Source organism: Rhagoletis pomonella, unplaced genomic scaffold, assembly GCF_013731165.1.
Source record: "Rhagoletis pomonella isolate Grant_MI unplaced genomic scaffold, Rhpom_1.0 Rhpom_scaffold_00013, whole genome shotgun sequence".
Lineage (NCBI taxonomy): Eukaryota > Metazoa > Arthropoda > Insecta > Diptera > Tephritidae > Rhagoletis > Rhagoletis pomonella.
The window spans coordinates 10266668-10279686 of record NW_023458567.1 but is presented as its reverse complement, the minus strand read 5'-3'; the positions used below and the strand labels follow the sequence as shown (position 1 = coordinate 10279686).

The window sequence follows — 13019 nt, the reverse complement described above, 5'->3', positions numbered from 1 at the left end:
TTTTTTTTTTCAGTGAGGTGAGCTCTACGCGTCCTGTGAAGCGCCACAACTGACGCTGGGCGGGAAAATGTGACAAATTAGCAGCTACGAGTTGTAATAACATAACTTATGGCAGGTTGCTTGTCAACCCAGCCTGTGCTAACCCTTTTCCGGTCGTCTTGCGGTTTTTCATTTGGACATGGCGCGACACGTTCCTTTAGTTTTCGCCTTAGCCAGCAGGCGTTTTTTCCGCCTGTGGCGCGTGAAAAATTACACAACCATTGCCACATGTCCAACTTATGCCCGCCGACGCGTGCGGCTATCGTGTCAAAGTTCGTGCGTTTTACGCAGCGCGCGCATGACCTTACTAGGCGCTGCTTAGTTGCGCTCGCTTGCGGCGCTTAAGGCCATGATTAACTGACTGCAAAAGGCATAGCAGAGACGAGCTTCCATATTGGATGTAATGCGCTCACGTACAGGCCAGTGGTCTGCGCCGAAATCCCGTGTCGTCTGCCTTCCCTTCCCACGCAATTGCCTTGGATCTTCCTCGCTGGCGTGTATGCAACGCAACGGGCGGTGGCGACACCATAAAAACGTATGAGCCTCCTCCCAATCGCACATTCATATCGACGTATGTACATCCACCTCCGTCTATCCACGCAAATTCGCGAAGATCAAAAGCCATGCTGGCAAATTGCCGCCAACACCGTCGCCATTGCACTGGCATCGGCGGGCGCACCGCAGCAGTCAACTTTTGCTCTTGGCGTACATCAATAAATAAATTTTCGTCTGATCATTGCGGCAACAACGGCGGTAATCTCGCGCCTGTGCCAGTTGTTGCTATTTTATACACATTTTATTGCGCTATTTAATCCGAAATAGCGAATAGTGAGTTGGAAAAAAAGCAACAGCCACAGCGCCGATCAATCGGCGATCAACAAGCGAGCGCGCGCACTAGCTGCTCGTATGCAAATCTGCACACCAACTAGCAGTCTATAGCCGGACTAACCGGATCCCAGCAATAGTTCGCATCATAGTCGCCGCGCGGCACAGCTTCGCAACGCTGCGAAAGCATAGTTTATTGCCGCATTGGCGGCATACTTCAAAGCTGGCGCGAAAAGCAGGCGGAATTAGCCAAAAGACTGATTGGAAAACAAGTAGAAAACGTGGCGCATGCTGGTGGGGGTCTTGCTGTGATGGTGGTGGGTCCGATGGGGCGCGCATGTAGTGCGGCGCAGGCGTTGGTTGCTCATTTCGTGGAGTGGACAAGCCGCCACTGCTCGTGCTGCTGCTGGCGTGCAGACAAATATGAATCGTTATGATCATCGCCACTGCCAATCGCCACTGTCACTTTTGCGGCGGCCCATTGGCGCAAGCGAAGGACGACAGGCAGGCAGGCAGGCAGTCAAGCAGCGAAGCGTTGCTGGTTTATCTGTGTTTGGTTTTGCGCGCTTTTCGTGCCGCATCGCCGCTTCATTGAGGATGCTGTGTGCGGCATGCGATTATTTTGGATTTTTTATTAACGCTTCATTTCGATAATCAATATAGAGCTAATTCATTGGCGAGTGGATTCCGCAAGAGGAGCTAGTGAAGAAAGTGCGCGGATAATTAATGAATAAGTAATACTTTTGCTGGAAAATCAATGAGGATGTGGATAATTTTGATATCGCACAAGTTGCAAGATACGAGTACATTTGAGTGAGGAGGGTCGACTTAAAAAAAAGAACGGTAGCACGCGGATAAAGAGACTTATGGTGCTGGTCCGACGCAATGAGTGTTTGGAAGCTGCTCATTTGCTTTCAAAAGTCGAGGCTCAAGTAAAATAAAGTTAAATACGTACCTCTTTCTATAAGTAAAAAGAGTACGTTAATTTTACATAAAACTTCTAATTTCGAATATTCGAACTTGTCTGCAATAAACTCTAGGCACATTTGTGTCGTCCCAGGGAACACTTTTAGACAAAGTACCTTAAAAACCGCGGTTTTAAAAGATGTTCGAAAATTCGAACATAAGCAATAAAGCACGTCAATCGATGTTTTAGAATACGTACAGGATAACGCCGCAAAATAACGTAACAAGGGTTCTTTCAAAACATGTTCGAAAATTCGAACATAGGCAAGAAAGCATTTCAAACGATATTTTAGACAACTTTGATAGGCGCTCAAGTATTCAGAGTTTGCAATAGAAATGAAAGGGCGAATTTTATGTGGCTACAGTTTCAAACGATTTTTTAAATTATATTTAAATGAAGGTAAATACATACATAATATGTATGTAACCAAGCGAGGAAATTTAAAGGTTTCTCCCCTTAAATTCACTACAAATACAATGGCTTTCTTGTAAAAAATTAAATAAACGTCAAATTTACAAAACCGAATCTATGTTCGAAAATTCGAACTTCAGCTTGATAGTCTTAAAATACATTTTCGTAACTTCTAAGCACTCCATTATGCAAAATAACTTGAAAAAAGAAAATTTTAAACATGTTCGAAAATTCGAACATAAGCAATTTTTTTCATTTATGGACTGTGCCACAATTATAGAATATTGGCGAGTAGTTCTAGCTACCGAACTTTATATAACGATTACTTTAGTACATACTGATTTTTGAGGTCACTTATCAGTTCAGACTTATCAGTTCAAAATCTCTGTCTACAACCACCGATTACCGAATCCCCCCCCGCAGCATGAGGCGCTTGCCGTAAAAAAAGAAACACAGTCAGTAACATGCAACACCGCACGCAGTCAATCCAATTCCATGGACTGCCTCAGCGCGCCAGCATCAGCATAAATATCGATTTGTAATGACAGTTATCATCGAATAAATGGCTGCCGCTGCCACTAAACGCACTAAAGCTGTATGTATGCATGCGGCGTGTGGGGCAAAAAGCCAGTGGCGGTTTAATAGACAAGCGGATTTTTTTCAATATTTTTTTTTTGCTCGTTTTCAATTTTCTTTTTTTTTTTGCCTTTTTGCCACACAATTGCTACTTTTGTTTGCTGTTGCTGTACACATTTTTTAAACGCTTAGCAATAAATAAACTTCACTTACAACAAAAGCTACAACAGCTAACATAAGCAACGCGTTGTTAGCGCGAAAACGTTTGAAGTTTGCCGACAAACATGGCGCCGTTCAGAGGCGGCGATTGATGAGCGAACTGCTGTTTGTTGCGAAATGGCGGATGAATAGATAGAAAATAATGTGTGAAAAATCTTAAAAAAATTTAAAATAAAAAAAATGCTTTAATTTAAAAAAATATATCTTCAATCACTTGCTAGTATTTTTTTACTCAAAATTAAAATAAATATGTATGTGTTAATGTATGAAATTTAATTAATAATGCAGTGATGTTTAAATGAGCCGATAAAAATTTCTCTCAATCTGAAATTCACGCGTTTACAAAACAAAAAATATTTGGAATATATTTTAATTTTGCTGCAACCGATTTTTTTTTGAAATATCATAAAAAAAGTTAAGAATTGAAAAATCTCACTATGACGTTTTTAAAACAAATTTTCTAAAATTTTTTGAACTTTATTAAATTTTAAAACTTTACCTAAGTTTGAAATTTTTGTACTTTTGCGCTGGCTTTTAAGCAGCTTCTTTACTTATTCATTATTTCACTTATTTACTTAAACTTTTGACTTTTTTATTATTTTAGATTTTAAGTCTTTCTTTCCGCAAATTTTACATTCTTTCATTTTTGCTTGTAACTCTTCTTTTCAAATTGCAGAAAATTTCAAATTGAGAAATATCTTTATTTTTTACCAAACTTGCTTTTTTTGTTGTAAGGCGGCCATTTTCTGTTTTCAACATCGAAAATAACTCGACTTTTTAACGCTCTTTTTTTCTGATTTTTTTTTTTGTCATGAAATTTTCGGTAAACAGAGAAGACGTACAGTACTTACAAATCCATGTTTATCACTAATATTGTTGGTCAATTTTAATTTGTGAAATGAGACGACCTTCTGCATCCACTGTTCGCCGGTTGTTGGCGAATCGGGGTGGATGTACATGCGTTTTGGCATTTCTGGATCCGCTTTGCCGGCGATCATCCAACGGCTGAAAGAGAGAAGGTGATGGATGCAATAATTTCATTTTTTGTAGAAGTTTTTGATGTAATGAAAAAAATGTGAAAAAAGAGCTATTGGAAAATTTTTATTAGATAAGGTACGAGAACAATTGATTAAGACAGATTTTTGCTAAGGAAACTTGGAAATAAATTTAAAAAAATTATATACACATTTTTTAAATTAAATTCAGAACTGATTGTGTTAAGCTATTATAAAAATTTTTAAATAATGAAGTTAAATATTCGATATATATATTTAAAAATTAAGATTTTTGTGTTAGCATAATTCAGGTTTTTTATTCAAACCTTTAAGAACATTTGATATATGTAAAGATTTATGCCGAAATTAAGTCAAGAAAAAAATATTTCAGAAAAAAAAAGTTTTAGCGGTCAATTTCTGAATACTTGATTTTTTAAAATAATCCAAATTTTCTGATAAATGTTAAATTAAACAATTTTTTTTCACAAAATTCAGATGTGTTTAACTAAACTATTTTAAAAAGTTTATATCGAAAAAAAAATCTCTATTATTTTTGTTTCTTTTCTTGCAAAAATAATCACTGCATATAATTTTATTTTATACAAAAGTTTTCACTACAGAAAAAGGTATTTAAAAAGGGGTAAAAAGTAACACTCACCTATTATGAAACTTGTAACGGTAATCGTCCGCAGCGACTATGTCCAAGAGCAAAATATATTTCGCCTTGGCGTCCAGGCCCGATACGCGAAATTTCATTTGAGGAAACATTTGCCTGAAAAGAAAGAAAAAAGGAAAATTTGTTAAAAATTTTAAATCAGAACATATTATGTATTTTTGTACAATTTTTAAGAAATTTCGTAACCACAAAAAATTGTTGGAACTATAGTCAAAAGAAATATTTAAATAATCTTTAAAAAAAATGTTCCTACAGCAAAAGCAATAAACAATCATTTTCCCTACCAATCTGCATTTCTCCAACATAACTCGACCACCAAATGCTCATTCAATTTACTTTTTAATATTTTTTATTCCATTTTCGAAAATTTTTCTTACCGCTCATCAAATGGCGCCTGCTTGTGGCGCCACCGCACACCAGTCAAATTTACAAATTTTCGCCAAAGACGCCAACGACGTTTATTTCTTGCTTGCAGCAAACTAAATTGAAATTTGTCGTGGTCGAGGCCGAAGCTGCAACCGCAGTAAAAGCGACAGCAACAAAAGAGATGAAGAAAAAGTTGCAAACTCGAAAATTGCCACCACATACTAAAAAGGCAGCAACCGCCAGCAACAACAATCACTTTATAGACTTTGCTGCTGCCCCAACAGCCAGAGTCATGCCACACAAGGCATGCAAGTAGAATATGAAGCATTGGAAAGCCAGCCAAATGCTCCAACGCCAGCGGTCATTATGTGGGCTGATCGCGCTAATGTTGCAGCTTTGTGGCTGATGTACATATGTATGTATATGCTACATGTACATTTGTAGCTGTGTGACCACTGCAGGCACTCTACGTCCGAAAAACCAACAAACCATTAAATCCAACAGCAAACATTTTTATTTAGGCTGCATGTTGCAAGTTCATCATAAAGTGCCACACAGCAGTATGCACACTCACTTACGTTCCAAAAGGTATTCTGGAAGGAAGGTGTGTATGTATGTGTGTGTGTACCGTACGTTCGCTGGTGTGCTGTGCGGACTAGCGCTTGCTCTCGCCCATTTACAACAAATATGAAAATTATAACTTTAGGCAGCAATCACTCAATCTGTGCAGTAAGCAGCAGCCCCAGCAGCAATGGCAACAACAATGAGTGTAGTTAATAACCATCAAAGGGAAATTACACGCAGAAAAAAATGAATGTGAGATTTGGATCAAAAAATGTGAAAGGAAAAATTCAAAAATAAAAAATTAATATATGAAAAGTAAAAAAAATTTCGAAATAAATTTAGTAGGAAAATGTATATGGGATCGCTTCGAAGATTTGTTTTAAGATGTTTTTTTTTTATTTTAAAACTTATAACATTGAATTCAATTTTTTATTGTTTAAAATATTTATTTTAATTTTTTGGCTCCAACTCGACAGGTTGAAATTAAATCAAAAATTTTCAATACTGAAATATGTAAACAAAAGTCAAATATCGGCGTAATTATTTATTTCTTAATTAATGTTCCCAGTCTATAAAAATACGGTTTGTCAATAAAACTTTCCAAACTCAATTTTTATGGTCCCTAAATATTTTAAATTTCTAGGAAATTTCATACAATAAAATGCCTCAGTTTTTTCATGGTTTCTAAAATTTTGAGAAACATATCTTAAGATAGATACTTATATAGCTAAAAAAATTAAGAAAAAATCAAATGGACAATACACCACCGTTTTTTTTTTCAAGGAATATCAGTACAAAAAAAATGCAAAAGTTTGTGATAAAAGAAACATAGGAGCTAAATTTTTCTTTTTTTATTCTTTCGAGACCTAACTACGCATTTTGCCTTATTAATAAAATTCAAAAAATTTTAGTATGTGATTTTTTTCTAATATTTCTTTAAAAAATAAACAAACATGTAAGCTCACTTAAAATTTTTAGAAGCAGGTCTTATAAAATATGTATGTATGTAATTTGAAAAACTAAAAAAACTAATTGTAATATTGGGAAGTTAAAAATTAAAAATATTATGGATCGAAACATATGCATGTAGGTACATATACACACAAATATTTGTTTTTCATTTTCTAAATTAATATTTGTATTGGTAAAACCAAACACGTATTAAAAAAATAATTAAAAAATATTATCTAAAATATTTTGAGAATAAAAAAATTTTACAAAAATATTTTTTTATTAAAATTCTATATATTTTTTTATATATGCTTTTTTAAAATTAGTTTTTTTTCAAATAAATTATTTTTATGCTACCACAATTCGAAGCACCTGTCTGTTTTTTTTTTTTTTTTAAGATATTTGCTGCGCTGTTTTTGCCATAAAAGAGTCTGCTTTCACTAATTATTTGCCACTCACCACATGTGTTATTAATCACATACTTTAACCCTCGCAGAGCTTTTAGGCTATCGATATTTAAATACCGCTTTCAAAAAATTCTTTGCTAGAATGCAAACAAAAAACTTAAAATTGCATTTAATAAAAAAAAAAACTGAAAAACTGTACGCCAAACAGCATAATTCAAGTTATTGAAAGCTGAAATTTATGTGGGCTGACATTATTTGTTTTTCAGCACAGGCAGCAGGAGCAACAAATCAAATGCAGCCACGACCAAAAAAAAAATAATAAAAATGGAAAACAGCAACAACAATAAAGCTTTCGTAGCAGCAGTCGCCGAGCAGCATCATTCATTGCCCAACAACTCATTCATAATCATCAACCTCATCACCCTCAGCAGCAAACGGCCAGCAAATAAGCAAGAACTGCCACCACCAACCAACAACAACAAAAACAATAATCACATGCAAGCGCATAAATCTGCGTCCCATCGATCGTCAACTGCACTCAGAAAAAGGTTTAGTTATAATAACCAAGATTTGGTTATAGTGACCAAGTGGCATAGTTGGATATGGCGAAATAAATATCTAGTTCACGAAAGTCTGCAATTTACTTGAGCCTTCTAGTTGGGACAAATGTATATTTGTTAATAATTACAAAACGACTACCTTGAGTGGACAATATTGTTAGTTGAATAAAATCATTGTTGAGCAAATATAAACCATGCTTTGGTTGATACAAGTTTTCAATTAATTTTATGAACTTGCCGTAGACGTGAATCAGCTAACCGTTTATTATTGGAAAAAAGTTTCAGTTTGACACAAATAAAAATTTACTCGATGGTTGTTGTGTTTACTTCTTTTATTTGCATATATTAAGCATAAAAAATACAAACATATTTACATAAATAGTTACTAGTGTAAATAATACATATGTATATGGTGGTAAGAATTTCCTACAAAGAAACGATTAAACAGGAATAGTCGTGCGAAAACCCAGGTCAATATCTGCTGGAAGTGCTGGTTTAAGTATACTGCTTTGCTTTTTCCTTGGCTAAATAGATACTTTCTAATTATAATTCACATGAATTATATATCCACTGAGAAACGCCGGTTGGCATCAAACTTTATATTTTTAAATAACCATACCCGCACCGAAACAACTCGCGGCGATGGCAAAACTGAAACTGAGACAAACAAGCCTGGGCATGTCATAGCACACACTTTTCTTTCTCTACCCAGCGCAGTGATCGACATGCCATAGCTTACTGAGCGCTCAGTAACCACACGCGTGTTTCACCCGTATACGAACAGCGGTAGCGGAGCAATGATTTCCACGCACACAGTCTCATTCATTGAATCGTTTTTATGCAATGGTCGGCATACTAGCGCATTCAAACGATTCAATAAGTGGGACTGTGTGCATTGCTTAGCTGGCGCTCTTCGTATGTGAAACACACATGAGCTCAGAGAGCGCTGATCATTATTTAGGGGGTGCTCATAAGCATGAATATATTCCGCTCTCAAACCAAATCGATCAACTAAGATTTGGTAACTATGACTAATCCATGTGTTGAAAGAAAGCTTATCTGTATTAGCAGAGCTTAATGGCATCCTTTTATGAACCATACTTTAAGTTGAATGGAATTTGTAGAAATATGCTTCAAAAAAATATTTATTAGTATTTACCAAACCCTTCAACTAAATTAACGATTTGGTACAACCTAGATGAATATTAGAAGCTTTAATATATTTAGTTATAATTACCAACCCATGGTAATAGTTCCAAATCCTTGGTCACAATTCCCAAATATTGTCAAAATTCGGGAACTAAATATCTTTAGTTGTCGAAACTAATCCTTTTTCTCAGTGTGGGCGGGCCGCTTGCGACGCGCTGTAGCGCCAGTTAACCAGGCACTCGGCCAACCTAGTTACCGTTCATAATGATGCTGATGATGAGGGCCATCATCGTCGCCATCCTCATCCACGTGGTGTTTGTTGGCGTTGTTAATGTTGTTGTGCCTCTTGTTGTTTTTGTTGCTCTTGTTGCCGTTGTCATCATTTGTGCTGCACGCGCAGTTAGTTCGTTAAATTTGATTCATGAGTCTGGCGCTCGATCGCCACAAAAGCGTTGATGTCTGTTGGCTTCTTTGTCCATTCCCGTTGATGCTGCTGTGGGTCCATTTCTATGTCTGTCCAATAGTCTGTCTGCCTGTTGCACTGAGTGACTGGCTGTTCGTCGTACTGTATCGTTGAGCGAGCTAACTGGCTACAGTTCGTGCTAGTTTTGGCCCTTTTTTTTGTGCCGTGGGCGATTTTCGACTTTGGTCTGCATCTTCATTTCGAACGGTGGACGCACTGTTCTTCTGCTTTTACACAGCGAGAAAATTGCGGTTGTTCTAAGTTTTGAAAGTAAAATTGACCAATTGGTAACTCGAACATTCTTCGACTTTGGTTGGTTTAAGTGGCAAAGATCGACATGCGATCAGTTCAATGTTCTGCAATCGTAGCACGTTAACTTTATCACATTCCCTCTGGGTTACGATCTTTCTGGAATGTTTAGCGATCTTGAATTTATCAACTATTATCAAACTTCCACAGGCATTTTAGTATTTCGAGGAGCTTAAACCGCCTTTTTCGGGTATCTAAAGCTTATTAGGTTTTAAATATCAAGGCGCGCTTGCCTTATGGGTGTTCCAATCCAAACTAATTAGCTACATGCGCACTTTTAAATTTCATTTTGATATACGATCTTTTTGAATCACTTAAACATCTAGCAAACTTCATCGGCATTGCGATTGCGTTCAGCTCGCGATCACTTCCATGTCCTGTCATTCCAAATTTATTAAATTTACCCTTATGATCTTGTTCCACATAAACTATCATCTAGCGATCATGACAATGACGTATGGGATCTGAAATTGATGCGAACTTTTGACTTTTAAGGAGATCAAGTTACATTTGCGAACTCTGGAGCTCGACATCAAATTGTGTTCACTTCGATAACCTATCAACTATAGCTCATTAGCTTCAACTTGACTTTCACTTGTCTTCGACTATGGATCTTGGCCGATCATACGTTCATCAATTGATGCTTTCTTCGGATTAGGAAAGTCTGCAAACGAAGATCACCACGCGATCATTTCATAGATCAACCAGTCACAGTTTATTAACTGCATCGAATACGGACGGATCGTGTGATCATCTGCCGATCTTTGACAATTTTTAAAGGATCGTATGGTCAACGCGTGATCTTAGTTTATATTAAGGGGAATATGATCTTTTTTTTATGAATTAGAAAAAGAGGATATCAACCTGCAATCAGTATATTGAGCTATAAATTTAAGTTATTCTACACTAAAACTGTAATTTTCCCTTGACTTTTTCTAGCCATAAATGATAGAATCGTTGTAGATCATTGGATCACATATCGATTTTATAACCACTATATGCTATGCCTTCGGTTAAATGAGAACCAAACCATCGTTTACAGACATGATTACCCGAAGCTGTTCGATTTTTTTTTTTGGCTTAACCTTAAAAAATGTACAGATATTAGAGGTGGCATTTTTTAAGATCATTAGAGCTTGCGGCGTGCCGAACATGACACGACTTTGGTAAAATATTTCTGGTTGAATGGTAAACACGTTAAGCGATCACCTAAAGTGTGTTTCGAACCAGTCGAATAAGTACCTCTTCACTTTCGACACCAGTCGTAAGATCGCTGCGGATCATTAAGCGATCTTCAAGCGATCTCAGGTAGCCTATCGATCAAGCTTAAGTTTCGCCTGCTTTTCGCATAATTACAGCCAGCGATGGTGGGTTCATGGAAAATCACTTTTTTGGTGGAATCTGAGTCAATTTGGCCAATTAGAATTCGACCTCTTCATTTGTCTTTGTACTACAGTGAGTGGTGTAATCTCCAGCTGGTGTTGGTTGACCAGCGCATGCTTTACATTATCGCCTAACGCTCGCAAGTTTTCTTCTAGAAGTGATCGTGGAAATGTATTTGTGATCTTATAAATAAAATCTATTGTCTACAACAACTTTTTTCTACTTTCAAATTTATTTTTCTTCATTTTTTATTTTTTTCTGGACTTCTTTTGTCGAAATACCCTCTGCCGATCTATGTTAACTGGCCACGGCGCCGCACAAATTTCATACGAAAACGAGGAATTCATCAAAAATGCGCAAACATAAGCACTACACCTACTTGTATTGAAATCGTTGCTGCTCTTGCTGCTTTTTTTGTTGCTTGTTGCAATTTCGAGAGCCACCAAAATACCAGCAAAACAATGTATGTTAGCGCGCGAAACAAGAAGCTCCGAGCACCTACAGCGGAGTGCAACATAAACAGTCGCTTACAGAGCAAAATTGTAGCGAAATTGTTAAGGCCGCCGATGCGGAGAAGACTACGCCACCGCCACAGCGCAGGCAACAGCAACAAGAATGCCAATAAAGAGGCGCCTCTGAGTTTATGTTTTTATGGATTTTTTATTTTTTTGTAAATTTTTTTTTATTTTTTTATTGATTTGTTGCCTTTGCCACACATTCAAAAGCTCGTCTTGTTGATGGCTTGTTAACAAGCTGCGAATTGTTTTTTGTTGCTCTTTGAATTTCTACGGCTGGCCTTGCGTGTTGCACGTTTCAATTGTCCTGACGGGCGTCTGACTGACCGGGCAGACAGCCGATTTTTATTTTTTTTGTTGTAGCGCATTTTCGCTAACATTTTTATTGTCTCCTCCTTTTTTTGTAGGTGGATGTGTGTGCGAACACCTTTAATATGTTTTCTTCTTCTTCTCGATACATCTACCAAATATGACATCATTCGTCGCACAATTTCGTCGCATTTGCAACACATTCAGCGCGAGAGAAAGACAAGCGTTGCAAGAATGTTGCCGTTTGTGGCATTTCCACTTTTTTTTCGGCGCGCGTTTTCGGTCAGCTTTTTGAAACGAACACATGAGTAATGAATTCGAAATGCCAAAATAGAATTTTTGCGTCGCATTTATAAATATTCATTTAAAATTGAAGATTTTCGGAAAAAAATAGAAGAAAAGAATTATCAAAGTCAGGCATTGCATATTAATTTTGCAATTGTGTATTAGTTTTGGAATTATGTATATAAAGCAAAAAGTACATTTCAGACCACAAAAGACTCAAGAGCAAACAAATATTTCACATGAAATCGCAAGTAAAAAAAAATTTTTAAATTATAGAATTGCAATATTTTAAAATTAATTTACGTTTCGTCCCTCTACCTCGGCTGCTTTCGACACCGCTTATTGCGCGCGATCATTCATCTTAATTCTGCTTCATAAAGGCATAAAACAAAAACTAATATTTCTCGCCGCTTCAAATGCCAGTCACGTGCTTGAGCGCGTCCTGTCTGCTTATGTGTTGTAGTTAAATGCACGCCGATGAATACATGCAACAAACCAACCATTATTGCAAACCAAATGTGTGAGAATTCACCACAGCATGGTAGGTGGTGTCGCCAAATTGCTGAGAAGTGACCCAAGCGGAAATGACAAGGCTGTTTGTGGAGCGACTTAAAAAACTCAAAAAATTATAAGCACGGAAACTGCGCATGCATGACATTATCGCTGACATGTCATGCAAGAGGTGAGCGTTAAGCAAAATATTTAAAATTTCGAACTCAAAAACCTCCTTTTACACGCGTTGTAATAAAGGTTTGAATTTTTAAAATCTGTATACTACAAAACTTTGGAACTCGAAAATTTTAGACTTTCGAAAGCTATAAACTTCGTTTTCTGGCTTTCTGACTACTACTACTACTAAAAAAAATCGTTCATACATGACAATATCGGTGGCATGTCATGGAAATCTTCGCACTTAAAATATTTTCTTCTGCCACTTTATGGGAAAATTTTAATTGTTGATTCTCTTCGAAGCAAATTACGCGTGCATGTGTTTTTATTAAAAAATATACATTTTGGAAGAGTAAAACATTTATTTCTGCGCTTTTCTTA

At 36.6% G+C, this 13019-nt stretch overlaps 1 protein-coding gene across 7 annotated transcripts in view; it reads right to left on the bottom strand.

Annotated features, from left to right (window-relative positions):
- LOC118748757 (optomotor-blind protein) overlaps positions 1–13019 on the bottom strand; it is a 341761-nt gene that overhangs the window by 158526 nt on the left and 170216 nt on the right. For 6 of the 7 annotated variants that reach the window (XM_036483409.1, XM_036483415.1, XM_036483414.1 and 3 more), the window contains 2 exons: positions 4691–4804; positions 3880–4042 (listed from right to left, as the gene is read on the bottom strand). In XM_036483409.1, the coding sequence (XP_036339302.1) occupies positions 3880–4042; positions 4691–4804 (277 nt within the window). The remainder of the gene's footprint in view (positions 1–3879; positions 4043–4690; positions 4805–13019) is intronic. The other variant, XM_036483413.1, reaches the window with a different exon arrangement.